At 55.8% G+C, this 24,902-nt stretch overlaps 8 protein-coding genes across 8 annotated transcripts; 2 read left to right on the top strand and 6 right to left on the bottom strand.

Annotated features, from left to right (window-relative positions):
* Positions 1-1,860: 1,860 nt before the first annotated feature.
* On the top strand, positions 1,861-4,652 carry UV8b_00612 (uncharacterized protein; the record flags this gene model as incomplete). The annotated part of the gene is made up of 5 exons (XM_043138110.1): positions 1,861-2,092; positions 2,268-3,639; positions 3,789-3,943; positions 4,035-4,232; positions 4,357-4,652. 5 exons carry the CDS (start codon positions 1,861-1,863, stop codon positions 4,650-4,652), a joined length of 2,253 nt encoding a protein of 750 aa, XP_042994044.1.
* An 883-nt stretch (positions 4,653-5,535) lies between these two features.
* UV8b_00611 (uncharacterized protein) lies at positions 5,536-6,402 on the bottom strand (the record flags this gene model as incomplete). The annotated part of the gene is made up of 1 exon (XM_043138109.1): positions 5,536-6,402. The coding sequence occupies one exon, from the start codon at positions 6,400-6,402 to the stop codon at positions 5,536-5,538; it is 867 nt and encodes a 288-aa protein (XP_042994043.1).
* Positions 6,403-7,830: 1,428 nt separating this feature from the next.
* On the bottom strand, positions 7,831-8,202 carry UV8b_00610 (uncharacterized protein; the record flags this gene model as incomplete). Its single annotated transcript, XM_043138108.1, has 1 exon — positions 7,831-8,202. The coding sequence occupies one exon, from the start codon at positions 8,200-8,202 to the stop codon at positions 7,831-7,833; it is 372 nt and encodes a 123-aa protein (XP_042994042.1).
* Positions 8,203-8,903: 701 nt separating this feature from the next.
* On the bottom strand, positions 8,904-10,404 carry UV8b_00609 (uncharacterized protein; the record flags this gene model as incomplete). The annotated part of the gene is made up of 3 exons (XM_043138107.1): positions 8,904-9,031; positions 9,133-9,861; positions 9,924-10,404. 3 exons carry the CDS (start codon positions 10,402-10,404, stop codon positions 8,904-8,906), a joined length of 1,338 nt encoding a protein of 445 aa, XP_042994041.1.
* A 121-nt stretch (positions 10,405-10,525) lies between these two features.
* UV8b_00608 (uncharacterized protein) lies at positions 10,526-11,368 on the bottom strand (the record flags this gene model as incomplete). The annotated part of the gene is made up of 1 exon (XM_043138106.1): positions 10,526-11,368. The coding sequence occupies one exon, from the start codon at positions 11,366-11,368 to the stop codon at positions 10,526-10,528; it is 843 nt and encodes a 280-aa protein (XP_042994040.1).
* A 484-nt stretch (positions 11,369-11,852) lies between these two features.
* Positions 11,853-13,282, bottom strand: UV8b_00607 (uncharacterized protein; the record flags this gene model as incomplete). Its single annotated transcript, XM_043138105.1, has 2 exons — positions 11,853-13,093; positions 13,165-13,282. The coding sequence occupies 2 exons, from the start codon at positions 13,280-13,282 to the stop codon at positions 11,853-11,855; spliced, it is 1,359 nt and encodes a 452-aa protein (XP_042994039.1).
* A 1,248-nt stretch (positions 13,283-14,530) lies between these two features.
* UV8b_00606 (uncharacterized protein) lies at positions 14,531-16,279 on the bottom strand (the record flags this gene model as incomplete). Its single annotated transcript, XM_043138104.1, has 1 exon — positions 14,531-16,279. The coding sequence occupies one exon, from the start codon at positions 16,277-16,279 to the stop codon at positions 14,531-14,533; it is 1,749 nt and encodes a 582-aa protein (XP_042994038.1).
* A 6,533-nt stretch (positions 16,280-22,812) lies between these two features.
* Positions 22,813-23,907, top strand: UV8b_00605 (uncharacterized protein; the record flags this gene model as incomplete). Its single annotated transcript, XM_043138103.1, has 1 exon — positions 22,813-23,907. The coding sequence occupies one exon, from the start codon at positions 22,813-22,815 to the stop codon at positions 23,905-23,907; it is 1,095 nt and encodes a 364-aa protein (XP_042994037.1).
* Positions 23,908-24,902: the final 995 nt, after the last annotated feature.

The raw sequence follows: 24,902 nt of genomic DNA, 5'->3' as shown, positions 1-24,902 counted from the left end.
CTTGTCCCGCTGGACAGAACAGACGAGACGAGACGAGACGAGACGAGACGAGACGGACGAGACGGACGACTGGAACGTTCGTGTGAAACGCTGCACAACTCGGGACCCGTCGTCTCAGCTTGTTGCGTCCATCTGCATTAGCGTCGACACCCATCAAAGTTAGCCGACGCAATGGCCCGGAGATAATCTCGTCGGCGTGTTTCCTCTGGGGATCCCCAACGCTTGCCTCAAGCTTTGCTTTGCTTCCTGCGCCTGGCATCCTGCGTCTCTACACGTCGGCATAGAAGGCTTGCGGTGTGTTGGCGTCGGTCTGTTCCCGAAGAAGGGGAATCCGGACAGGAGGAGGGAGGGCACATTTTCGTCCGCAGTATTCCGTACAGTACAGTACAGTACATAGTTGTTGGGCTGCGGGCTGGCTTACGACAACACGCCATGCCGCGCCCAAAGGAATGGAACCCGTTTCTTTTTCTCTTTTTTTTTTTTCCACTTTTTTTTTTTTTTTTTCCGTCGTCGGATGCCAGATTTGAGCAGACGAGTTAACTTTGACCCACGCAGAGAGCTGGCTGATTCGTGGGTTGTCGAAAGTAGTCGCGGACGGCTGGCTTCAGATATCTGAAGCGGCAAGACGGGGGCAAACCCTCCCTACTTTATCGGAAATTCGACACCTTCATGACCCCAGTCAGACACAAGGCAAGGAACGACGCGACTTGGGTTTTGCGTTTGACAAGGATATGCCTCATCGATCGCCTATGCTTTTCTCTTCTGCGGCCATGGAAAGAACGGTCTAGCTTCGGCCAACTTTCCCGTTTCCCGGTATAGAGTACGGAGTACGGAGTACAGAATACGGATTACTCTATTTACATACCCCGAAACCACTCAGGCAACCTGCTCCGTACCTGAACTTGCCTTGCCGCGCTTGCATCCAAGCTGACGTCTCCCGCCCCATGTCCGCAATCCTCTCTTGTCCAACATGGGCATGAGTTTACTGGGGCTGCTTGGGGGTTGGGTTACCTTTGAGGTGCGTCATACTGTCAAAAGGTGAAAAGGATATCGTTTGCAAAACCCCGGCTGCCAAAGCGAAGCATGTCATGTGCTACGAGTCTTGGTGAATCTCGATGGTTTTCCCGGTTCCGCGGTCGGAGCACTTGCCTGCCACTGATGATGGATGATGCAGCGCCAGCAAGTCCCTTTTCTTTTTTTTTTTTTTCCTTTTTCTTTTTTTTTTCTTTTTGCGCACAGGCAATGCGTGAGATACCTGGGCGGTAAGCACCACGTGGCGACAATGTTTCGCCTGCCTATCAGGCGTGAAATAGCCCCAAAATAATAATCGCCGAGCGGTCCTGACTTGACCAAGGGGCTACGCTAGGCCATGCCGCGCTAACGCTACACGGACTTCCAGCTGCGCTGCCGGCTGTCAGCTGCAACGGTAGACGGGGGTAGACGCGCCAACGGGCGGACTCAGCCAATCAAAGCCCAGGAATTGCGTTTCAGCTAGTGCCAAAGCGGCGGCTTGTGCAACGGCAACCAACAGAATTCCTGCAAACCTGACGACCGCCCCTCTCTCCTTCCCCCATTCCCCCCATTTCCCCCCTCCTCCCCCTTCCCCCCCTCCCTCTTCCCCCCCTCCCTCCCCCCCCCTCCTCCCTCGCCCCCCCCCGCATGCGCCCACAAATGGACACCCGCCATGGAACCACTATGTCCTACGCGACCTTGTCGGTCAACTTGTTGGCTCTCCTCCCCCCGTTCAAGGCTTTGCCGACAATGTTCGCCGACACACTTTCAAACGATTCAGAAGGTAGGCCGAAGTGTCGCCTGCGTCGCTCATTGTCTTGAAGCACAACTTTGCCGAACGTCACGGCCATGGACGGTGGAAGCTTCGGCTCCAATGTCCCGGGCCATCCCCCCGATCATGCTCGCATTCCGGCTGGCCGGTCCGAAGGTGGCCCTGACCCAGGAAGCCTGAGCCGTCCCCGCAAGTTTGTGATACAAAGCACGTTTGGCGTGCCCAGAGAGAGACGAAGTCGCAAGAGCCGACCGTGTGATGCCTGTCGTCGAAGGAAGACGGCCTGCATCATCACCACCGAGCCTCCATGTGAGTCTTGTTTGACCCGAAATCAAGACGGGGCCGCAGCGGGCTGCCGCGGGCTGCCACGGGTTGTTGCGCTGCGTGACGACGCTTCGCGATACCTCCTCCTCCTCCTCTCTCTCTCCTTTGCTACCCGCCTGGGACCTGAGGTCGTCCGCGATCGCTAATCTTGTCGCTGTAGGCACCTTCTGCAAGAGCAGAGGCATTACTTGCCAGTCGACAATATCCACCGATGGGCCAGTATCACGCCAGTACTCGCACCCTGACCACGGCACCAGCCATCATGGAGGAGGAGGCCCCAGTCAGGCTCAACATGCCTCCATCAACTCGGGACCCCTAGCGGAGCGGGAGCTAAACGGAAGTTTGGGCAGTCCAACCACCACCAAATCAAGTCCCCCCGTCGTCACCTCGCCTTCCGCGGCAAGTGATTACTCTCCTCGTTTCGGAAGTGATGCCAACACAAGCTCAGCCGGCTACCCATCCTTCGGCTTCGCCGGAGACATGGGCAACTGCGAAAACGACGCGTGCATTACCGGCATGGATATTGTACAACCAGCCCTGAATTCCCCAGAATCTTCCGTCACCAGCGCAGCTCACACCCTCGAGGACAATCCTGGGAGAGCAACCTACTTTCTGGGCGGCACAGCCGAGCAAGATCCCTTTGTCCTCGACGCCTTCAGCTACGGCATCTTGAGCGAGTCATCCACCGTCGACGCCAACGTGGTTCAACTGCATCGCGGAGGTTCCGACGTCGATGACCTGCCTCAACACTTCCTTTTCCTGTCCATGGGACATCCCAAGCACACCAACCTCTCCAGGGAAGAAGCCTCGGATGCGATGGAGACCAAGGTCTGGCCGCACGCAGACGTATTGGTTCGGCTCTACTTTAGGCATGTGCATCCCGTATTGCCCATCCTTTCCAAAGTTCGGTTTCTTCGCCGGTACTCGAGCAACAGAAAGTCGCTGCCTGCATGTCTGCGCGGGGCTGTGTACGCGCTTGCTTGTGTGTTTTGGAACGAGGATCCTGCCGCACGCAACGCCGACCCTTTTCCTTTTCACCAGCATGAGATTGTAGATCAAGCCCACAGAGCGCTTCGCAGGGAGCTAGAGAATCCGAACCTGTTCGTCGTACAAGCCTTTCTACTCCTGATACATGTCCAGCCACCTTCCATAGACGCCATGGAAGCACCGTCAACCTTTACCCTGGCGGCTCAGGCCACGGCTTGTGCACAGCTGATTGGTCTTCACCAGGACTCCAGCGATTGGAACCTGGAATTCGTGGAGAAGAAGTTGCGCAAGAAGCTTTGGTGGGCAGTATTCATAACCGACTGCTGGGCGGCAATCTCGCTGGGAAATCCTCCTCATATCAGCGAGAGCTCCTTCAACACGGTCGTGGTCGACATTGACGATCTCCGCTGCGACGAGGAAGTGCCGGAGGATCTGCGTTACCTGGTCGACCTACCAAACGCTTACTTTGACGTTTCGTCGGGAGCTCGGTTTCTAGAATTGGTCAAGATCACGAGACATTTGCGAGGCGTGCTGGATTGTAGCTTGTACGTCGGAATGCATGCCCCTGTATCTTTGCCCTCATCCCTCATCCCTCTCACGGCCCCTCCCCCTAAACCCCCCTTGTTTCTCCAGGCGCAAGGCGCAAGGCGCAAAACGACTGACTCATTTACTGACACCTCTTGCCACCCCCCAGCCAAGTGAATATGAAGCTATCCGAAACATTTGGCAGAGCACAAGCCCGTGCCCAGCTTGTTGACATTCAGGACAAGCTCAAAGACTGGCCCAGCCTGATTCCTACGTGCTTGGTGATTCCTCGGAACCGAGATCCCTCCATTGCAAGCTATAACTGTGAGTTGACCCGATGTTTTTTGGATGACGGGTTCAGTTTGGCGACATGTCCTTGCCCAACATTCTAACGAGACATGTTCTTTTTTGTCAGGTTCACTACATTTGTCTTTTTATGCCACCAAGGTCCTTTTATACAGAGCCCTGATGCATCCTGCCACAAAGGCGTCCAAATCGATGCCGGATTCCAACCTGCGGCAATGGTTTCCTTATGCGCTGGCAGACTTTACGCATTTTACGGAATATCTCGTCGGCATCAGCGCTGGAGATTTGAGAGGCTTTTGGGGTCGTCGTAAGTGGCTCGTTTTCTAGGCACGGCCGTGTCCAAATGACAAAGAGTGTTTTTGTCGACAAGCCCGTATTGCTGGCATGCAAAACAAATATATGCTTTGCTTTGCTGACTGACGGTTTAACAGATGCTCGTTCTCAGCTGATACTGTGCGGCAACTTCCTGGTCTATCTCTTCCTCATGGCGGCCGAGAGACAACACATTGAAGCGGCCCACAAGATGCTGGAAGACTTCCGGCTCAAGGTGAACAGAATGTCCTTGACGGACCATGTGCCAACAAAGGCTCTGCTACGAGCGACAACGATCCGCACCAACTCGTTCTTTGCCCAGGCGGCGTCTGTGATGCGTCATGGCCCGGAGGCTTCAATACGGGAGCCTATTACGGTGTGTGGGACAGACGGTCCCCTAGGCGGCGCCTCTTGACAGACAGTGGTTCAGCTCATGCTTTTGGAATCTCAGGGGTCAGCAGCCCCCGTGATGGATCCACAGAAACCTATACCCTCGGATCATCTGGTGTATTAGCGCGTTTTTTTTTTTTTTCTTTTTGCCTTTTCTCTCTTTCTCTTTCTCTTTCTCTTTCTGTTTCTTTTGCTTTTGATTTTTCTTTTCCGTCCTCTTTTTCCGGATATTTCACTTGGTACTGGTCTCGGGATTTTTGGAGTATTATCTGCACGCGCTGTGGCTGGGTAACTGGGATTGCTTGGCTGCCCTGCCCCTGGATGTAACTTTTCGGGGTAGGGGTGTGCGTTGTTTGCTTCGTTGACATGAAAATGGTTCGTTCGGGGCTTTGTTTTCTTTTGCCGTTTCATCTCGGGGACCCAGAGTAAACGATTTGCTGTGTTTTTGGTGCGCCGTCGTCTTTGCACGGAATACGCTGCACAGAGTCGAATATGTACGGAGTATAGAGAGGCAAGTTTTGTTTCACTGCGTCTTGCATCTTGCATCTTGCATCTTGCATCTTGCATCTTGTATGTATACTTGTCACGCTGTCGTCTTTACATACAGTCTTCTGCAGAGTTGAGTCTTGAGACAGGCAAAGTTTTTTGTTTCATGGCATCTTGCACATCTTGGCAGTATATATCTTACGCCGTCGTCTTTGCATACGGTTTTCTGCGGAGAGTTGCTGAGTATATACAGGCAAGTTTTTTTTTTCTTTCTCTTTTGGTTCATTGCATCTTGTTTTATTTTTATTTTTATTTTTATTTTTTCATTGAAGATCTGTTGAGAATTGAAAGGAGCCGCCACCTCCGTCTGTTGAAACCCGAAGAATAGAATACCCCCCCACCCTCTCCATGCTCCCCTCCATCTACTTTCGACAGACGGCAATGATGGCCTCCATGGGCACGCCAACGCCGGGCTCTCCGCTCGGGGTGGTGTAGGGGACCGTCACCTTGGCCAGGTGCTCCAGGACGGCTTCCTTGAACTTGACCTGCTCGTCCTCGGACCAGGTCCTGCTCCACAAGTGAATGAAGGCCTCGAGCAGCATGTCCCTGAGCTCGGGAAGAGCAGGCGCCCCAAAGTGCGCGGGCTTGCGCACAAGCTGGACCTGGGCAAAGCCGCCGTCCTCCAGGACGGCCTTGACGTGGTCGGCGCTGAACCACTCGGGCGGGATGGGCAGGTTGAAGGGCTTGTCATCGGGGCGGGCGGCCTTTTGCGCGGGCTGGATGACGCCCTTGACGTAGCCCATGTCGGACCACGAGGTGACGACGGCCACGCCGCCGGGCTTGAGGGTGCGGTAGATCTCCTTGGCGGCGGCGGGGGCGTCGGCGAAGAAGAGGATGCCCAGGTTGGTGATGCTGTGGGTGAAGGTGGCGTCGGGGAAGTCGAGCTTCTCGGCCGGCATGACGGCCAGCTTGCAGCCGGCCTGGGCGCCCAGGGCGGCAATCTTGTCCTGGGCAATGGCCAGCATCTTCTTGGCCGGGTCGACGGCGTGGATCTGGGGCAGCGGGGCGCCGGTCCGCTTGCACTGGGCAATGATTTCCTCGGCGACGACGGCGGTTCCGCAGGCGTTGTCGAGCACGACGGCCGCGGGACCCTGCAAGTCCTGCAGCTGGGGAAGCTGCAGGACGAGCTGGCCGACCTCGCGGGTGGAGGAGCCGGAGGCCCACTCGTACTTGGGGGCGGCCATGTCGAAGAAGTCGATGGCGCTGGGGGGTCCTCGAGGCGGCGACATGGCGGGACGTTTGTTTTCTTTCTGTTTTTTTTTGGGGGGGGGGTTGGGTTTGGGTTTGGGTTTGGATCAATGGGATGCCGGTGGGCGGATTTGGGAGGTTTCTGGCCCGGAGTTGGTGGTGCTGGAGGACGGAATGGCCAGGGCAGCAGCAGCAGCAGCAGAAGCAGCGTCACGAAAGGTTTATATATGTACTTTCACGGCCGGGAGCTTTGGACAAGACGGGAGCAGGAGCAACCCAGAAAAAGAAGAAGAAAAGGAGGCAAGATGGCAGGAGGCAGGGGGCGAGATGGCAGGAGGCAGGGGGCAAGATGGTAGGAGGCAGGAGGCAGGAGGCAGGAGGCAGGAGGCCAACGATCAGGCTCACGTCATGCCGAGAGATTGATTAGCTGCTGACGACGCATGTAGTTGGGCCGGTCCCGAGGCCATTCATGGTACCCGAGCAGCAACAAAGGAAGGGGCTGCAGAGGGGCCAGTGCCAGCTGCCAGCTGCCAGCTGCCAGCGCATGCCACGAACCTTTTCGGGCACGTCGGGGAGACGTGTCAAGCTGCCGCCAGCTGGCGGACAGCCGGGCAGGCGGGGGGATGAGGGGGAGGGAGGCTGAGCATTGACGGTATCCGCACTCCGCACTCCGCACTCCGTACTCCTCCCGTAGTTTTGTAACTTCCGTCACTGTTGGCTTTGATCAAGGTATACATAATCTGTCTACTCCCTGCTTTCCCCCCTTGTCAATGAATGAGCTGAGCAGCAGCGGTCGGTGTGCCGAGCAGAATGCGACAGACGGAAAGATGCGACAGAGCTTCCGTTTGACCAGCCAACGAGGTGGGCGCTCAGCGAGCCAGGGCAGCAGCCAGCCAAGCCACGACCGCCATTTCCGCGAGGGTTCCTGGGGTCGCCGACGAACCGATGCCTGTGCGTACCGCTTGATGCTCGCCGCCATATCGCATCACATTATCCGTATACGCTCCGTCAGCCACCTGCTTCAGGCATCGCGGCGGCGGGACTCTGAGCCTGCGTGCAAAGGGGATGCCGTTTCTGGGACGCCGGTTTCCGGGATGCCGGTTTTTGGAACGCCAAACCCAAACCAACCCCCTCGGGAACAGGCCTTGGCCGCGACGTTGGATCGTGGATCAGCTTGGGCGAGGCCTGGAACCCGACTTGCTCAACTTGCTCAACTTGCTCAACTTGCTCAACTTGCTCAACTTGCTCAACTTGTTCAACTTGCTGCCATTGATTGCTCTTTTGCCCCTGGCTGCTATGCGCCAAGCAGCCCAATTTGACCGTGCGTGTGCCTGCAAAACCGGTTACTTTGAAAGAAAGAAAGAAAAAAGACAAAAAAAAAAAAAAAAAAAAAAAAACAAACGCCCAACAATCCGCGCGGCGCAGGCCAAAGCCAAGAAACCCCCCTTTCCCTCTCTTTTACACCCGGGTTACCTTTTTGGCTTGACCACTCCCCTCAAAGACTCCTGCTGCTCCTCTTCCCCGCCGTCGCGTCCGGGCGGAAACTTCATGCCGCGACTCGGCCCCCGTGGTTCGGCGTCTGTTCCCCAGCCGCCGTATCCCGCTGCCGCCGCGGCCCCCCCTAGCCCGGAAGCGGGGCCGAGGGCGAGCTTGCCCGCGAGCTGGTTCCTGCCCACGCCGGGCGTCTCGTCGGCCCAGGCGTGCAGCTGGTCGCGCGTCTTGCCCGTGTACTTGAGGATGTCTTCGTCTTTGATGGGCTTGGGGCCTTTGGCGTCCTGGTACTTCCGGTAGAGGGATTTGTCTTTGGCGTCGGTGCCTGCGTGGCTTTGCGAAGAGCCCATTTTCGTGTGTGCGTGTGGGTGTGTGTAAGAGAGAGAGAGAGAGAGAGAGACAGAACGAGAGAGAGACGTCGGGGCTATATGCTTCGTGTTTTTAGTCGTCCTGCAACTCGTGGATTCGGAGACGAGGAACAAGACATCAGGATGCTGCATCATCGGGTTTAGACGAGGCCGCGCAGAGTATTTGTATTTCGTCGGCGTGGATTCGTTGGCCTTGCCGTGTCAGCAGCTGGTCTTGCGAGAACCGCCCTGCTAAGCAGCAGATAGGCTGGATGGACCCTGGTGTTCTTGGTCAGATGGCACGTCACGGCCGGGTCACCTGATGGACTAGTTTCTGCGCCATCCCCGTCGCGATGGATTTAGGCAGACGATCCCCACGTCTGGTTGGCCTTGCTGTCCAGCTGGATGACTCTAACGGTTGGCAGTGAGCCATTGGCACTACGCCAATCCATCTACTCTTGTGTCTCTTCGTGTATTCATCCGTGCCTTTTTTCTACCGTCATGTTCTCTGGCCGTCACTCGAGCCTGCTATCCAAAGATTAAATCTTTTTCATTCGTGGAGTGTTCTGGCAGGCAAAACAGAAAATGAAAAAAATTACAAAAAAACAATCAAAGGTAAAATTAACAAATAAAAGAAAAGGGGGAGAACACGTGGTGCGTGTGCCCGAACGTACAACAAAACGTCCCACTGCCCACGCTCTCTTCTACGCATGAGCGGCCATCCCGAGCGTATCGTTGCCAGCATTAAACACCACAAACTGGGACTTGAAGAAGATGTCGCCGTAGATGCTTAACTGACCCGGTGGCGCGGCCTGCACGCCGCCGAAACAGGCTATAAGTAGAGTCAGAGTCAGCCCACGAAACGGGGAAGGGAAGAAGAAGAGCGAGAAAAAGAAGAAGAAGAAGAAGGAAATAGTCTCAGAAAATACGTACTGCCGTCGCCCACCTCGGCGTAATTCATGTCGTTGCCGGAAACCTTGGCCATGTAGACTCCGCCAGCATCGAGCTCGAGATCAGGGAGCTTGGCGTCGCAAGGAAAAGTAAAGCCGCCGACCTGCGGGCTGCTCTGCGCACCCTTCACCAGCGCATAATAGGCCGTGACGACCTTGGCGTCCGCGAGGATGAGAGTGGTGCCCGTGTCGGCGACGGCCTGGTTGCCCGCCGTCGAAGCCTGCACCGGACCTCGGTTGACGGCGAACCTCTCGCTGCCAAACTGCCAGAAACCCAGGGTGGTGTTGACGGGGATCCAAGCCAGGGGCCCGCGGAACCTGGACCTGTCAATCGAGCCAAAGGTGTAGGTCCCCGCGGCAGCCTTTCTCAGGTCGGCGGTGAAGACGGGTTCCGCGAGCGAGGCCTTGATGTTGTCGAAAAAGGTCCTCTGCTTCTGCGGCCTGACCGTGTTGAGGTGGGAAAAGGCCAAGCCCAAGAGGCCGTCGCCGCTCTGGTCCTGCATGAACTGGCGAGACACGGCGGTGGCGAGCTCGACGGCCTGGTTCGGAAACGACGCACCCCCCACGTCTACAGCATCCGTGCCGACGATGCCCGCTGCGCCGGACCCGTCGCCGTACCTGATGCTGAAACGGGAGTCGTTCATGGGCCGAAACGAGGCGCTCTTGGCCGGGTCGTAGGCTCCGTGGCCGGCCGCCACGGAGACGCCGAGCCCTGTGCTCAAGACCCAGAGATCGGCGGAGCCCGTGTCGAATCCAGCTTGACCATCTGCCGACCGATCTTGACGGGGGAGATGAACTCGACGTCGTTCTTTTCCGGGACGGCGGGAACGCTTCCAGCCTGGTTTGCAGACTTGTCGTAGCAGCTCTGCCCGTAGCCGCCATCGGTTGGATTGCCTCTGTCACGGCTTTCGCCCGCGCCGGGTCCGCCGAGCTCGGCTCCGTCCAGGGTGTGGGCGAGATCCGGCAGACGACGTCTGGCAGCCTCGCCCCAGCCAGAGCATCTAGAGGGCCTCTTGGCCTCTCTCTTGGCGCCAGCCACGGCTTCTCTCTTACTCTGGGCAGCCATGGCTTCCACCAGGCCTTGTGGCAGGGGCATGCCAAACTTCCTGCACGTCTTGATCAGGGCTCGAGGTCCATTGCGTCCTGTGAAGCTGGGGTTTCGCACTCTGTCCACGCCAAAGGAACGTCTGTGAAGCTCGGCAACCGAGCCGGGCAGTAGGGAGAAGATGGCGCAGAAGAAGACGAGATGATGCATCATGCCCGGCAAGGACCAGCTGCGGGATAAACGAAGGACTTGAACAAGGAAAGCAAAAGAAAAAGGGGGGAAAAGACAGGTAAAAGGGCGAAGGAAGAATGAGTCAGCATGCAATCTGTGTCTACATGAAGAGGATCACTCCAGCTGGCCCTGATGAGAAAGAACCGAAAGCACAAAAGTCAAGGCATGTACGGAGTAATGCGTGATGCAAGAATGTTGAGCAGAGAGACTTTCGGGCATCGCCCTGTCCGGCCCCAGAAGCCATCAACGCAGGCCGACAGACACACAGAGGGCCATCCAAGCCCGAGGCCAAGCAGGGGAGAAGCAAAAGCAAGCTGCGGCGATCCGAGTCCCGTCCTTGCGTCGCACGCTCTTTGAAGCCATCCGTTGGCCAAGGCTGCCGCCCAGTCACGGCAAAGACACGGCCGTCGAGTGCACCGAGCATTGGCACACGCAGGTATCCGCGACGGAGAGCCATTGGATCAGACCGCTCCAATCCCAGAGCATGGGTTGTCGTCAGGTCAGAGTCGTCCGTCAGACCAGGTGAGAGCTTGCCGCCGTGTAGAGGCCAACTTGGTTTGGCTGAAGGGCTGAGATGAAGGCTCGAAGCAGCGCAGGCGAACATTGTGCCAGGCACGGCGACGGGGGTGGCGAGGCGTTTGCAGCTGCCCAACTTGCAGCTGCCAGCTGCAGCGGCCTCTGGCGAATAGGAGGCGGCACGGCAAGCCACGCCGGCGTGTCCAGGGTTCAGAAACGGCTTAGCTTGGTTGGGGGCCGGCCTTGGCTTGCCACCCCGGCTTTCCCCACTGGATTTCTTTCGCATGGATTTCTTTCGCGCTGATTTCTTTCGCATGGATTTCTTTCGCATCGACTTCTTTCGCATGGATTTCTTTCGCACCTGTTTGTCAAATTTGCACCGGCATAATGGACAAAGCACGCCGACTTTTCGATCCGACCCGGCCATCAAACCCCAGCAGCAGAAGCGGCCGCTCAGAGACGATGGATCGGCCGGAACCCCTTTGGGCAAACGCCAGCGCGATGCGGGTAAACAACGCCCTCATGGCTCTCCCGCCAGGGACAAATTGTGAAACCGCTCGAGCCCCTTGTCGCGGCTGGCCAAAAGACTTGTGCGGTGCAGGTCAGTCAAGCACAGGAGCCAGAGGCGGCGGCCCCCTTTGATCCGAAAGCGTCGAAAAAAAAGACTTGGAATAAGCTTGCTGCTGGGAAGACTGGGTCGACCGACCAACTCATAAACGTCATGGAAACATTGGTCATGGCAGTTTTGCTGAGCACAAACCGCCGTTGCCGAATCGTGGCCCGGAGCTGCAATGTGCCGTGCCGGTCAAGGTTCCGATATACGAACGGCTCCATGCGGATAACGGCGACTTGAAGATGGGGCTACATGTATGTATGCATGTATGTATGTATGTATGTATTCTCTCTGTCCATCACAGATAGTCCCCCTTGCCGATCCTCTCGCACAACTCCTTCAGTATCCTCGCGGCAAGCTGATAATCGCTCTCGTCCAGATAAATCTGCGCCGAAATCCGCATCCAGAACCTGTTGCCAATCATAAACTGCGACATGAAGGTCTTGTAGTCCGTCACCAGCGTCTCGGCTATCCACTGAAACACGGTCGCCTTGTGCTCCAGCGGAACCAGCGCATCCGTGTCCTTCGCCCCGGGACCCCTCTCGCCAACCCACAGGGGCAGCGCGACGTTGCCCATGGCGCAGTCGGTCATTGTCCCCCTCTCGTTGTCGAGGTGCTCGGTGCCCAGGGCGTCGGCGACCAGCTTGATGCCCTTCTTGTTCAGCTCCAGCAGGTACCGTACGATCCTGTCCTCGCCGCCGCACACGTCCCGCCGCCACCGGATGGCGTCCCTGACGCAGAGGTAGGGCGCGTTGTCCCTGGTGCCCACAAACTCAAAGTTGTTGACGTAGACGCTCTTGCCGCTCGGCGGCAGGGGGTTGGTCCGCGCAAGCCTGGCCACGTACCCGTGGCTGGTGGCCAGCGTGGTCCTCAGCAGGTGCTGGTTGCGCCGCGGCGCGTAAAAGACGGCGCAGCCCCTGGGCGCGAGCAGCCACTTGTGGCAGTTGGAGACGAAGAAGTCGGGGTCCGCGGCCGCGAGGTCCAGGTGCACCATGCCGATGCCCTGGGCGCCGTCGACGAGGGACATGACGCCGAGCTCCTTGCACGCCCCGACCACGTCGACCCAGGGGAACACGACGCCCGGCCGCGAGGACACGACGTCGAAGAGGGCGACCCTCGCGCGCTTGCCGTCGCGGCGAGCCTGCTCGACGGCGCCGCGGAACGCCGCCACGATGTCCTCGTCCTCGAGCGGGTACGCGAGCTCGATGGTCCGGTGCTGGAGCCTGTCCTCAAAGTACTCGACCAGGTAGTCGGCCGCGTTGCCGCAGGCCTCGTAGACGGTGGAGAAGGTGAAGATGACGTCCCTGCCGTCCGGGTTCCACTTGAGGTTGCGCAGGACGGTGTTGACGCCGTCGGTCGCGTTGCCGACAAAGACGACGGTGTCCAGGGGCGCGTTGACCAGCTCGGCCACGGCCTCGCGCGCCTCGTCCAGCAGTTTGCCCTGGTCGTATCGGATGAACTGGTCGGGACGGGCCTCGGCCTGGTCCTGGTAGGCGCGGAGTTTGTCGCGCACGTATCGCGGGTACGTGCCAAACGAGCCTGCCACGGCGTCAGTGCATTCATCCTCCTTTCTCTTTCCCTCTCGAGACAGCAGGGCCGGCCACACGTACCGTGGTTCAAGTTGTGCCATTCCGGATCAAGCAGAAACTCCTTCTTCCATTCACCACCAAACGGCTTGGCTTCGGCACCCGGCTTCTCCCTCACGGCAAGGTCATTCTGCAGGCCCATGATGACTCTGATTCAGGGTTTTCCCGTCGTTGGGCTAGTTTTGGGGGGGAGGATTCTCGAACAAGGCAGCAGTGACAAAGAGAAGAGGGCTCTGGTGCGTCTCTAGACTTTGCCTGTGTGCCGAGTATTTTTGATGAAACGGGGTTTTTTTTCTTCCTTGTCAGCCGCATATACGCATATACAGTCTGTCCGTCCGATGTCCGCGGTAAAGGCGAGTCCATGCTGCCGCTGCTGCTGCTCGGCTATAAAAAGAGCGCAGCGGCCGCCAAAGTGACTCAGAGCAAAAGTATGTATTGACGGCCGGCAAAGCCAGCAGCAGCTGCCGCCCCGCCCCGCCCCGCCCACTCTGCGTCCTAGGCCGAGCGGGGCAAGAGAAGCCGTCAATACACGTACCGAAGTCAATGCTATGTACCTGTTGGAGAGTAACAAGTCCCCGAGAAACGAGATAGGCAACTAAACTACTTCCCCAGGCATCCATCGCGAAGCAGCCCTGTCTGTCTACGCTGCTTCGCCAAGACCACTTGGCCCTGGTTAGCAGAACATCGTTTGCAGTACTTCCATCAACGGTACGCCGTACGGAGTATGGGAAACCTGGAACTGGAAAAGCGGGGCGACCGGGCTGACGCTAGAGTCCATCGCGACTTGCGGAGTACGTACATCAAATGTCATCTACGCCTTTGCCAGATCGTTCCATCGCCGAGATGCCAGCTGGCTGCCAGCCTCAGCATTTCCTGGGAAGCCGCGTCTAGCCGCCAGCCGGCTTCCCCCGTTGAAATTGCATGTGGTTAGCATCAGCATCAGCATCAGCATCAGCATCAGCATCAGCATCCTTTTGTCCGAAACTTGGACGGCTTCAACTTCAACGCATCCCTCTCTCAAGTCTTGGGGCATCGCAACATGTGTTGAGGGCGACTGCCTCTGCCGTCGAGTCCACTTGTTGCTACACAATGTCATTGCCGTGTCGATGAGACCCTGCGCATGGAATGCTATGGCTGTCTGCGCTTGAAGCCGCATAGTATCTCGCAAGCCACATGCAACCATTGTTCACGCAAAGCAAGAGACGTGGCAAATGCGGCCATCTGAACAACGACTACTACTTTATTATAGCAGACATGATTTTGTATTGCCCTCGCCTATGGTTATGCCCTCTTTTTTTTTTTTTTAAATGTGTTCTTCTGCCAAAAATCCCAAGCCCGCCGTGACTTGTTCCAAAACGCCCGGGATTCCCTGCCGCGACTACATACATTCTTACATGTCGGCCAGCACCTGCATGAATTTCTGAAAGTTGTTGGGCACGCCCAGACCAGTAATGGTATCGTAGCCTGGCTTCGCCGGCCATCCACCAGGTGCCTTGCCATCGGAAAACACGCAGGATATGCTTTGTCCCGTTGTGACGTCTTGAAGAATTTCGCGGACTCGGTCGGAATAGAGCTTGCGGTTCAGCCAGCCCAGCACCTTCTTCCCTCTGCGCACCCTTGCATCGTTGATCAACGCAATCATGGCGGCCACAACGGGGGTGCTGGCACTGGTACCTTGAAGACTATTCGAGGCGCCATTGATAATCGTGTCGAACTGGGTGCCAATGGCAGAAATATCGGGCACGGCTCGCATCTTGGGGTCGTAATAGCCCCCGAGGTGTCCGTTGAGGTTACGGACGTATTCCTTGACCGCCTTCCGCTGCCAACCTGGTCGCGCAAAGTACTGGGAGAAGCCGCCAGAGCTGAAATCACTTCCTTCGGGCGGATCTCGGCCGTTGTTGACGGCCCCAACCGAAGTTACCCAGGGACAGGAAGCCGGAAACGTCGCCATAGTCATGTCTCTGTGGCTTTGGTCGTTGGTGCGACACGTGGCACTCCTTGCGCCCTTGGCACCTCCGTCGCCAGAGCTGCTGAGGACAGACACGCCACGCGCGGCGAGCATGCCGATCTCGTTGCAAACTCTGATGGCGTACGGTTTGGGAACCGAGAGCTCATCGTCCGCATACGAGACGGAGATGACGTGAGGAAGCTGGTCATTCGGCTTGCTCGAGAGGTACTGGAAAAAGTCCAGGTAAGGTTCGTTGTCATTGAGCTCGCCAGTCACTGGCGTGGCGTTGCCGTTCAGCTTCTCGCCTAGCCCGCCAGTCGAGTAGTACACGACGTTGGTGGGATAACCAACAGCCATCCCAAACTGAAGGTCCAGGCTGGCTTCTGCTCCCGCCGCGCCGACATCTTGCCTGTTGACGCCGCCCTTGACGAGTTCTTCGGAAAAGTTGTATCGAGCCTTGGCAAGGTCTGGCCGCCATGTCCGGAAACTCTGGTCCAGGTCGGCGTGGCTGCCCCATTGCTCCAGGAAGCCCGCTATGCCGAAGCGAATGGGAGATTTGCCGTCGGGCGTGCGATAATCTATTCCATACAGCTTACTGATGCAGTCCAGCGTGGTGGAGGACACACAAGCCAGGCCGCCGCGACGAGTTTTTTTCGAGCTCCGGTGTCTTGGCTGCGAGGGAGCGAGCGAGACTTCGTGTTCGGGGGTCATGAAGTTGGCAATGGGATGAATGAAGTCGATGGCGTCGGCGAGTTGGTCCGGAATGCTATACTCTGTGGTGCGTAGTATTGGTGGCCTGCCAGCAAACGAGTAGCGTCTGAGCTGCGTGTCGAGGAGCTTGTCGGCTTGGCCCACGGTGGTTGACACGTGAATCCAATCTAGGTCGGCTTCGGTTTTGGTGATGCCGCTGCCTGAGAGCCAGCTCATGACGTCCTCGACGTCCTTCTGGGCCGGCTTTCGGAGAGGCAGAACATGGGCTTGGTCAAGCAAAGAGCCGGACAGGATCTTGGACGCCAGCTGGTGGACATCAGGCTGTCGGAGAGCGACGGAGAACCGCATCGGTGTCGACGGGTCGGGAATCTCTCGGAGCATCTGCCATCCCTCGGGTATCGTTGTGGCATTTTCCAGACATAGAGCAGACAAGGCGAGGCCGGCAAAGGCCCAGGCTGTCATGAGCAGGTTCAGGACCATGATGGCTATCTATGCTGCCAGGCCGTTGGCGTTGGACCCGTGGTACGGAGTAGAGCGAGGCTGTCCAGAAACGTGCAGGAGAGATTGGATGCGCGGTCCAAGCTTGAGGCATCCCCCGGAACCCCCAGCCTCCTTCCTCCCCTGTTATAAGTTGATGACCCCAACAGCAGGCAGGCAGGTGTTTCCAGTCCAGTCTTGTCCGGGCTACCAATGACTTGGCGTTGACAGCTGCCACCCCCTGTCTCCTCCCCTGCTGTCTCACGACAGATGGGGATCAAATTGCGTCTGGTCTTTCCGGACAGCTCATTGGTCTGTGTCATGCTGTCATGCCGTCATGCTGTCATGCTGCCATGCCAGGCTGCTTGCTCCAGTCACTGGTCCCTTACAACCAACCACCACAGCGGCATCAGCGCCAGCGACAGATAGGGTCGCGCCTTCCCGAACCGCAAACCGCAAACTGCACTGGACTGGCTGTCCTGTCCGCCTGTGTGTCGGCAAATGTCTGGTCAATGCCAGGCTGCTTACCTCAATGTCGACGTTGGCTCAGGACATAAGCAGAACATTCAATTACATGTCAAACCCAGATGCTGCTGGTTTTGATCACTATGTGCTGGTCTCTTGCGCCACAGCGGCGGGATCAGCAGCGCTGCCATTTCGGCCCCAGCCTGGTCGGTTTGTTGTCGATGTGCCCAGAGCAGAGCACCGTGCTCACTGCTCACGGCTCACTGCGTCGCGCGACCTCCGACACCTAGGAGGTATCAGGCAGGCAGGTACCGGGTAGATAAGGTAGGTACCTAAGGTACCTTAGGTACCCAAGGCAGGAAGCAGTGAGCAGTGAGCCGTGAGCCGTGAGCACTGAATTCTATCAAGTCGAGTACGGCATATGATATGCTCCGCTCCGTACGGACTAGTAGGAGTACGGACTACATGGCACGCCAACTTGCCAGGGGTTGGCCGCTTCCCCAACCCATAACCCGCAGTTGACGTGCGCAGAGCGGCAGACTTGTTGACCAGCAATGCCTGACCGTGACGCAGGTTCGTGACGCAGTTGTCGGCTTGATCGTTCCGTCAAACATCTGGCCGGGTGAGCGGGTGCCACAGCGCGCTCCTCTTGAGACCGACCATCTGTCATGAGCACAGAGCCATGAGCCGGGGCCATGAGCTGGGGAGGAACATGGGCCTTTTTTTTTTTTTTTTTCTTTCTTTCTTTCTTTTTTCTTTTTCTTACTCTCTTTCTTTTTCCCGTCGCATATTACCCTCCGTCGATCCTGTGCATGAGGAGAGGTATTGTCAAGGGTATTTAAAAAAAAAAAAAAAAAAGTGATAGAACGGAACAAAGCCCCCTGCCTTTTTGATGGGTCTTTACTCCGCTGCATACAAGACTGACGAGGGGAAGGATATTTGCAGGAAATGAAAGGCATGCATCTGCGGATGTGGCGATATGCAGGAGAACCTAATAGCCGGCAGATGTGCAACCACACCAGAGTGATCCGATCGGTTACTGACGAGGCGGGCTCTCGAGGCCTTGGCTGAAACTATACTGGCATCCTGATGACCTGATTGATCCAAGGGCGTGAGGTGATGAAGCAATGGCGGTACGAGACGCACACAGAAACACAGTGGCATCCCATCGTAGCACCGTCGAACAGTGCCGTCGAAACCCGAAAACCCGCATCTGAAAGTGACACCACGGGCACAGCAAAAGGCACAGACGCCGCTGCCGCTGCCGCTGCCACTGCCACTGCTGCGGGTTCGAATGGGACTACCGAGGCGACTCCCCAACCAAAGGGAGGACTTTGGCGGGTTTGCGTTCCGTCCTCATGGCTTGGTTCGTTTGCCCTTTGCAGCGTCACCCTCAGCATTGTGGCCCGGGGGGGGGGGGGGGGGAAATGCCGTGAATGCATCGCATCTTCATGCGCATGTTGCGGGAGACCGACATGGTTGCGGTTAGGTTGTCTGAGGATGCAGAGCGAAACTGCTCCCCTCGCTGCTGGTGATTTGGGGCCAAGACGGCCACCAACACAAGGCCGCGCGGCCCATGGCTTTGATCCCAGCAAGAGCTCGTCGAGAACGCTGAGACTTTCCGGCGTTGGACGAGCGGAGCGTCATGGGAAAAAGGGTAGGCTGCTCCGACTCTTTGCGTCTTTATCTAGCGGCGACTGACGACGGATGTGTGTGCTGGACAAAGACTGTTGCACGATTCAGTTGGCCGTTGCAGCAAAAGGGCCTGCCATGCGTAAGATGGACGTAGAGACTTCCGGCGCGGAGTTCCAACTCTGCCAAGGGGGGTTTGCGTCTTTTTGAGACGGCCTTCTATGCCTGCCCTGGTGTTTTTGTTTTCGGTTTGGTTTCCTGAAGATATGTATGGGTTGGGTGGATGGGTTGGATGCCATCCGTTGAACGACGAGCCCCATAAGCCCCGCTGCTTACCCCGCGGGTACCTGAGGCACCCAACGTACATGTACCCACCCAATGCACCCGATGCACAGAGATGCCTTGTTCCTAATGCTTTTTTATGAAACCAAACCCAAGGTATGTACCTCCGCACTTGCCTGCGTCCGACTGCAACTGTTGAACCGTCACCGTCCCTTGCTATTGCCAAACCGACTCCGGCCGCATCTCCAGTGTATATTGCAAGCTGGAACAACAAAAAGCACGGTAGCTCGGATGGCTGGGTATAAGCAAAATCGGGAAAAGAGTTGTTGCTTTCTATGCTCTGTCCGTTGGCATAGCATACAACACGACAAGAAAATGGTTACAGCTTTGATTCCTTCGTCTCGATGTGATTCCTGCCCGAGACAGGTTACCCAGACGTGACTCTGTTTGCGTTGTATTTGTTTTATTATAGTCTACTTATCATTTTACCGTTGCCTTGTCCTCTGAAAAGCTTTTTCTTCTTCTTTCTCCCCTCGGGGTCCGCAATTATTGAATTGGGGTGTGTTTGAAGGAGCCTGGGCGCGGATGCCTGGCGCTAGCATTTTTAATAGTCCAACGCTACATAGAAATGCCTCGCATTGATGGAGGAAATCCGGCACGACGAAAAGGGGGAAGCCGGTTCTGAACCCAACTTCAGTGAATCAGGACACGGAGAAGAGTGGCGAGTCGGACATCATCGAGAAGCAGGACGCGCAGAAGGCGTTTGGCTGAAGCGAGACATTATGCGATACGATACGTCCTTCCCCTTTCCTTTAGACCTCTGGATCCTTCTGGGACGGGCTTTTATTATTATTATTATTATTATTACTATTATTATTATTTTTCAATTCATCGACTTTCGCATGTAAAAGAATTCGAATCAGCATCAGGTACCGCCAACGACCCAACGGTATGAACTTTGGGGAAACAGTCTAGTTCATACAGTAGTCGCCCATTTCCCTTTTGTTGCGATTCGCGAATAACATGGATGCCCAACTTTGGGTTGTGGCTTTTTTTCTTGTCCCGCTTGGCTCGTGGCTGAAGCCTCGTCCGAAGGGGGCTTTTTTGCTTTTCGCTTATCGTCACGCCGCCCGACGGAGTAGGTCTTACCGACTCAGTCAGTACCAGACCCCTCCTCCCCTTTACCTCCAATTCCCTGTCGGGATACAATTACATACCTGGCCTGGGACCCAGACAACTCTTGCTTTGGCCGGCGGATGCGCACGAGGCAGCAGCTCAACTGAGCCGTTCCCCGGTGGATGTAACTATGCAATGGACGGAATTACTGCTGGAGCCCTCAACGTACTCTCTTGGTCCAATGACACCACGGTGGGGCCGATAATCTAGAACAACAAGTCATTTAGAGAACCGGTAGTTGGATGACTAGCGATTTTGCCAGCTCGGGGTGCCCATGCAAATAATAACCCGTAGTGGTAAACTCGTACGGACTAGTTTTATAAACTCTAGTCCAGCAGGGGGCAATGGCGGAGCTCAACCCCTGCAGCCCCGCCTCATTTCGCCCTGTCCGATTCGAGAAGGAGATGGAATCCAAGATGGGTTTATTTAACTTTGGTATGCTCGAGAATCGAGTAAAGAGAGGGCTGGCTGGCTTGTCGTGCCATGGCTTATCGTGCCATGGCTTGTCGGAGGCGTCGTCCGCAGTCCTCCCTCAATCGAGGCGTAAACAAGGTAGCGGTGAAGTGGTCTAGTCTAGTAAGAGCCAGGTCGTGCATCTCCGCTGAATGCAGTTGCAACGCGATGGCTTGGCCACGCATCGTACATGGCCAGCCAGCCAACCTTGCGGTCATCCAGAGTACTCTTTATTTAGATGGAACAGAGGCCTACGTGGTGCCTGGTCTAGTCCGTAGTCTGGCACTCTAAACATCCCTGCATTGAGAAGTTGCGTACAAGACTACTCCACTCCGTACATGGATGTGCTTCGCCTTGACTCGTCGAGACGCTATGCCAAGTCCGTCGCTGAGACAGGCTCCGAAAGGTATCACTATCACTGGTGATCCAAACGAGTGCGCGATGAGGGTGAAACGCACGCATCCTTGAGCCAATTTCGCCATGGACTTGGGGTTTCGCAGGTGCGCATCCGGGAAAGAATAGGATTGACGTGCAGAAAAAAAGATGTTGAGAGAAACAGGAAGAAGAGGGCAGAGACTCGCAAGCATTGAATTGACATGGAAGCAAGGTTGGCGCAGGGGGGGTCGTTGGCAATTGACATGCTGCTACCAGACAACGCGCCGGCTGACAGCGCACAACAAAAGGGGAAAAGAGGAAAAAAAAAAAAGAGAAAAAGAGAAAAAGAGAGAAAGAAAGAAAGAAGGAAGGAAGGAAGGAAGGAGGGAAGGGAGGAAGGAAAGACGCCGGCAATGGGAAAGAGCTACTGTGACCGAAAGCGGTTGGGAATGATGTCTCGTGCCTACAAAGCAGAAGTCTGGTACACTGCCGAGAAAAAATAACCAGGTAGGGAAATGCCGGATGCTAGGATGCATCAGTATCAATACGTGGGATGGATTTTTTCTTCTCACTATGTAGGCTTCATGTTTGAATCTGGGCCGCGTCGACTCTGTTGAGAAGGCTACGTGCACGCATAACCAATCTGTAACGGCAGGGAGGCGGCTTTGGCAGGGCAGTTCCAGCCCCATGCGCCATCCGCGGTGCATCGGTGTAGTGCATTTGATAGCATTGATAGTATTGATAGTATTGAGTTGAACATGTTATTGACCTGACCTGCTGCCTGGCGTGGCGCTACGGACCCAGATGCTGGGGTCACGTCGCTGGTGGATGGGGGTGTACATGTATCTGGCTGGGTTCTACAGGCAGTGTTTTTAGTGAGTATACAGCGCCGATGGGGTGGGGCCCGGGCCCTGTGGGGTGAAGGGCTTGGGGGGTAGAGGGGGGAAACCTGGAAACCTGGAAACCTGGTCGTGTCGTGTCAACCCAGCTGGTGCAAATATCCCATGATGCTATGCTGCTGGACCATCTGGCTTCCTCCAGGTCTGGTGCGCGTCATCAGCCCACTGAGGCATGGCATATTGAGGCATGGCATATTGAGGCATGGCATATTGAGGCATGGCATATTGAGACATTTGATGGCATATTGAGACATACATGGCTGGGTCCATGCCGCGTTGCCATCGTGGAAAAGAAGACTGGAAGGAAGCTCGCTTGTGTCCCCGTGCTTTTTGAGCGTTTCCTGTTTTTTTTTTTTATTCGAGCACTCGGTCTCTTGGTCTCTTGGTCTTTGGGTCTTTCGGATTCTTCTTATTTGGGCCGACCGACCCCCCGTTTCTCGCCTGTCCCTTGTCCTCCCTCTTCTCCCTCCCTTCAGATAGGACTTGGTCTGGTTCAAGGCCCCAAGCCCCGGTCCATTTCTCATCCCGCTGGCTCTCGTTGTTGTTGTTGTTGTTGTTGTTGTTGTTGTTGTTGTTGCCTTTGGGCTTTGCTTTTGTCATGGGACAAAGTTGACCTTTTGCCACAACTGGCCAGCAAAACAGGAAACCCATCCCTCACTGCCTTATCCCGCTCAGCTTCACTTTCCCGTCGGGCCTCGTTCCCTCTTTCCCAATTGCAAATCGCTTCCTGAAACGTACACATCTCCACGTGCGAGCTGCCCCAGTCCGAACCAAGATCTGCTCTCATCGTCGTACAGCACCGACTACAGCACCGACTACAGCACCGACGCGGTACTACACTCGAACCCATATCAGATCCCATACGGTTGGCGTTTTGCCTCAAACACACCGGCCGCATTGCAGCCCGACCAAAACGGGAATCTCGTCGATATTTTATCTCGACGAAAAAAAAGGAATAAAATCGACGGGGGAGGAAAAAAAAAAAAAGAGGGAAAGAGGACGAGAAGACGAGAAGACGAGAAAACAGGAAGAGCAGGGAAAAACGATAACTTGTTCTACTCATCGAGCTTTCTATAAGTTCGTCGTTTCAGCGCCACACCTGGTGTTTTTTTTTTTTTTTTTTTTTTTTTTTTTTTTGGCCCCTACTTCCCCGTTGTTGATGGAGTGTATTACTCTTTCAACCATCCACCTCTGGCCCGATCTTCTCATTCTCATCCAGTATCCGCCTGTATGCCGGCTCTTGAGTCTTCAAACATGCAGCAATCGTGGAGTATGAGGCGGCACAACTCTTCGACGCATGCACGCCCAGCCACGGCGTCGACACCGCAAGAGAAGCAGCACCAGCACCAGCACCAGCACCGCCAGCATCAGCATCAGCATCAGCATCAGCATCAGCATCAGCATCAGCATCAGCATCAGCCGCAGCCGCAGCCGCAGCCGCATCAGCCGCAGGTTCGCCGCATGGCCTCCTTGACGAATTTATTCCGTGGCAACAAACATGCTGCATCATCCTCCTCGTCATCGTCATCGTCATCATCGTCATCATCCTTGTCTCGCGGGAAAGCGTCTGGCTCCAGGACGTTTTACGTTCCTACACATGCAGCCTCCAGTTTTGCCAAGACGGTCTCGCCCTTGTCGACAACTCGTATCGACGAGAGGGATGAGCTGGAGGCATGTGCCGCGGAAGACGGCGTAAGCGGCCCGGGTACGAGAAGTGGCAGCAGACACACGCGCGCCTCAACCCTCAAGAGATGCAACACGCACCACCGAGCCAGCGCCAACACGAGCAATAACCACAAACGCAACTGCGCTTCTCACCAGTCCCCCGCAATCGCCACCCCTTCCTCCCCCTCCTCCCCCGCCTCCCCCGCCTTCCCCGCCTTCCCCGCCTTCCCCTCAACCCCCCCCTCGCCCTCTGCCAAGAGCCGTCATGAAGCTCGCTCGACAGACTACGCCAGCTTCTTGGCCGACGCAGAAGCCAACGATCATGCGTTTCGCACAAGAATGGCTCGTCAACGCTGCGAGCAAGAGCGCGAGTGGCTGTCCAGCTGCCACCAAATTGCTGCCAACAACCCTCCTGGCTTTTCCCACGACTTGTCCGCCATTCAGCGAGACAGCGCCTATTATTCCTCGACTGCCTCCCGGAGCAGCACAGTGAGCGGCAAACCCCACCCACTGCATAATCGTGCAATTCCATGCACGACAAAAGAGAACCTGGCCGCGCTCCCCCAGCCCTTGCCCGTTTCTCCTGTCTTGACGAGAAAGCCTAGCAAGACCTTGGTCCGTCGTGTATCGGAATATTTCAAGCCTCCTCATGCACAACGCGGTCATGTTGGCATCATGGGCTGACACATGTCTGGTGCGATTATGCGGCAAAGGAAGCAAAAAGCACAGGTATATAATTTCATCTCGTCTGGGGGAGAACAAGGGGGGACCTTTTCATCCATGGATAAACGCACGAGTCACATTGCCTAGACTTGTCTGGGCGACGAGTCATGATATCATGAGCTTCCAGGTATACACCGGTTGCATGCTTTGCAGGCCAGCACTCGCTATGTCTTTCTTTTCCCTTTGGTTTTTGTTTTTTTTATTTTTTTTCATACTCTCTCTTTTTTTCTTTGTAGCCCAGACACCTGGCGTGGATATAGTGCCCCAAACACGTTTGGCATTCTCCTTGTTTTTCCGCAACAATCTAGATGGACCAAAAATGACGTGAAGAAAATTCGTCTGCCTGTGGTTCAACTGGGGGAAGTGTCCTGTCGCTATAAATATATATATATATATATATATACATTTACTTGTAGCGCCAGGCCGCTTACCAATCTATGAGCGCCGCATACTGTTTCTTCTGCATCTATGATGATGACGCATACACCACGCAAGACTCATGCGTAGGTAGATCTTCCCTTCCGGGCTTTTAGTTGGATGCTTTCTTCCTTTTCCTTTTTATTTTTCTGAGCAAAGGCTCCATGTCTGTTTACTATATTCGATAGAGCACTACATAGAGAGGCGCAACTCGCCCTGTCTTGGATAGTCAATGACGTCATGTGCAAAGAAATTGCGTGTGGTTTTATGCGTAACTTTCCGTCCATCCGATGCCCTTGTGAAGCCCGTCGTTCACACGGCATCCCTGACGTACACAATATGTGAATGAAAGCAGGCGGTATGGTTGGTATCTTTATCTCACAGGCTTTGCCTTGGGTACGTCAGAGATGCCGTCTGACGGCTTTATAAAGGCCTTGGATAGGCGGAAGTTTGAGCACAAACGCCAACAGCGCCAAATCCACCCAATTAAGCATGCCTCCCCAAAGTACAGCTAGAAATCAGAGTCATGATGGTCCTCC

Source organism: Ustilaginoidea virens, chromosome 1 (assembly GCF_000687475.1).
Source record: "Ustilaginoidea virens chromosome 1, complete sequence".
In the NCBI taxonomy this organism is placed as follows: Eukaryota; Fungi; Ascomycota; class Sordariomycetes; order Hypocreales; family Clavicipitaceae; genus Ustilaginoidea; species Ustilaginoidea virens.
Note: the sequence above shows the minus strand (reverse complement) of the source record. Positions and strands in the feature narration are given on the sequence as shown.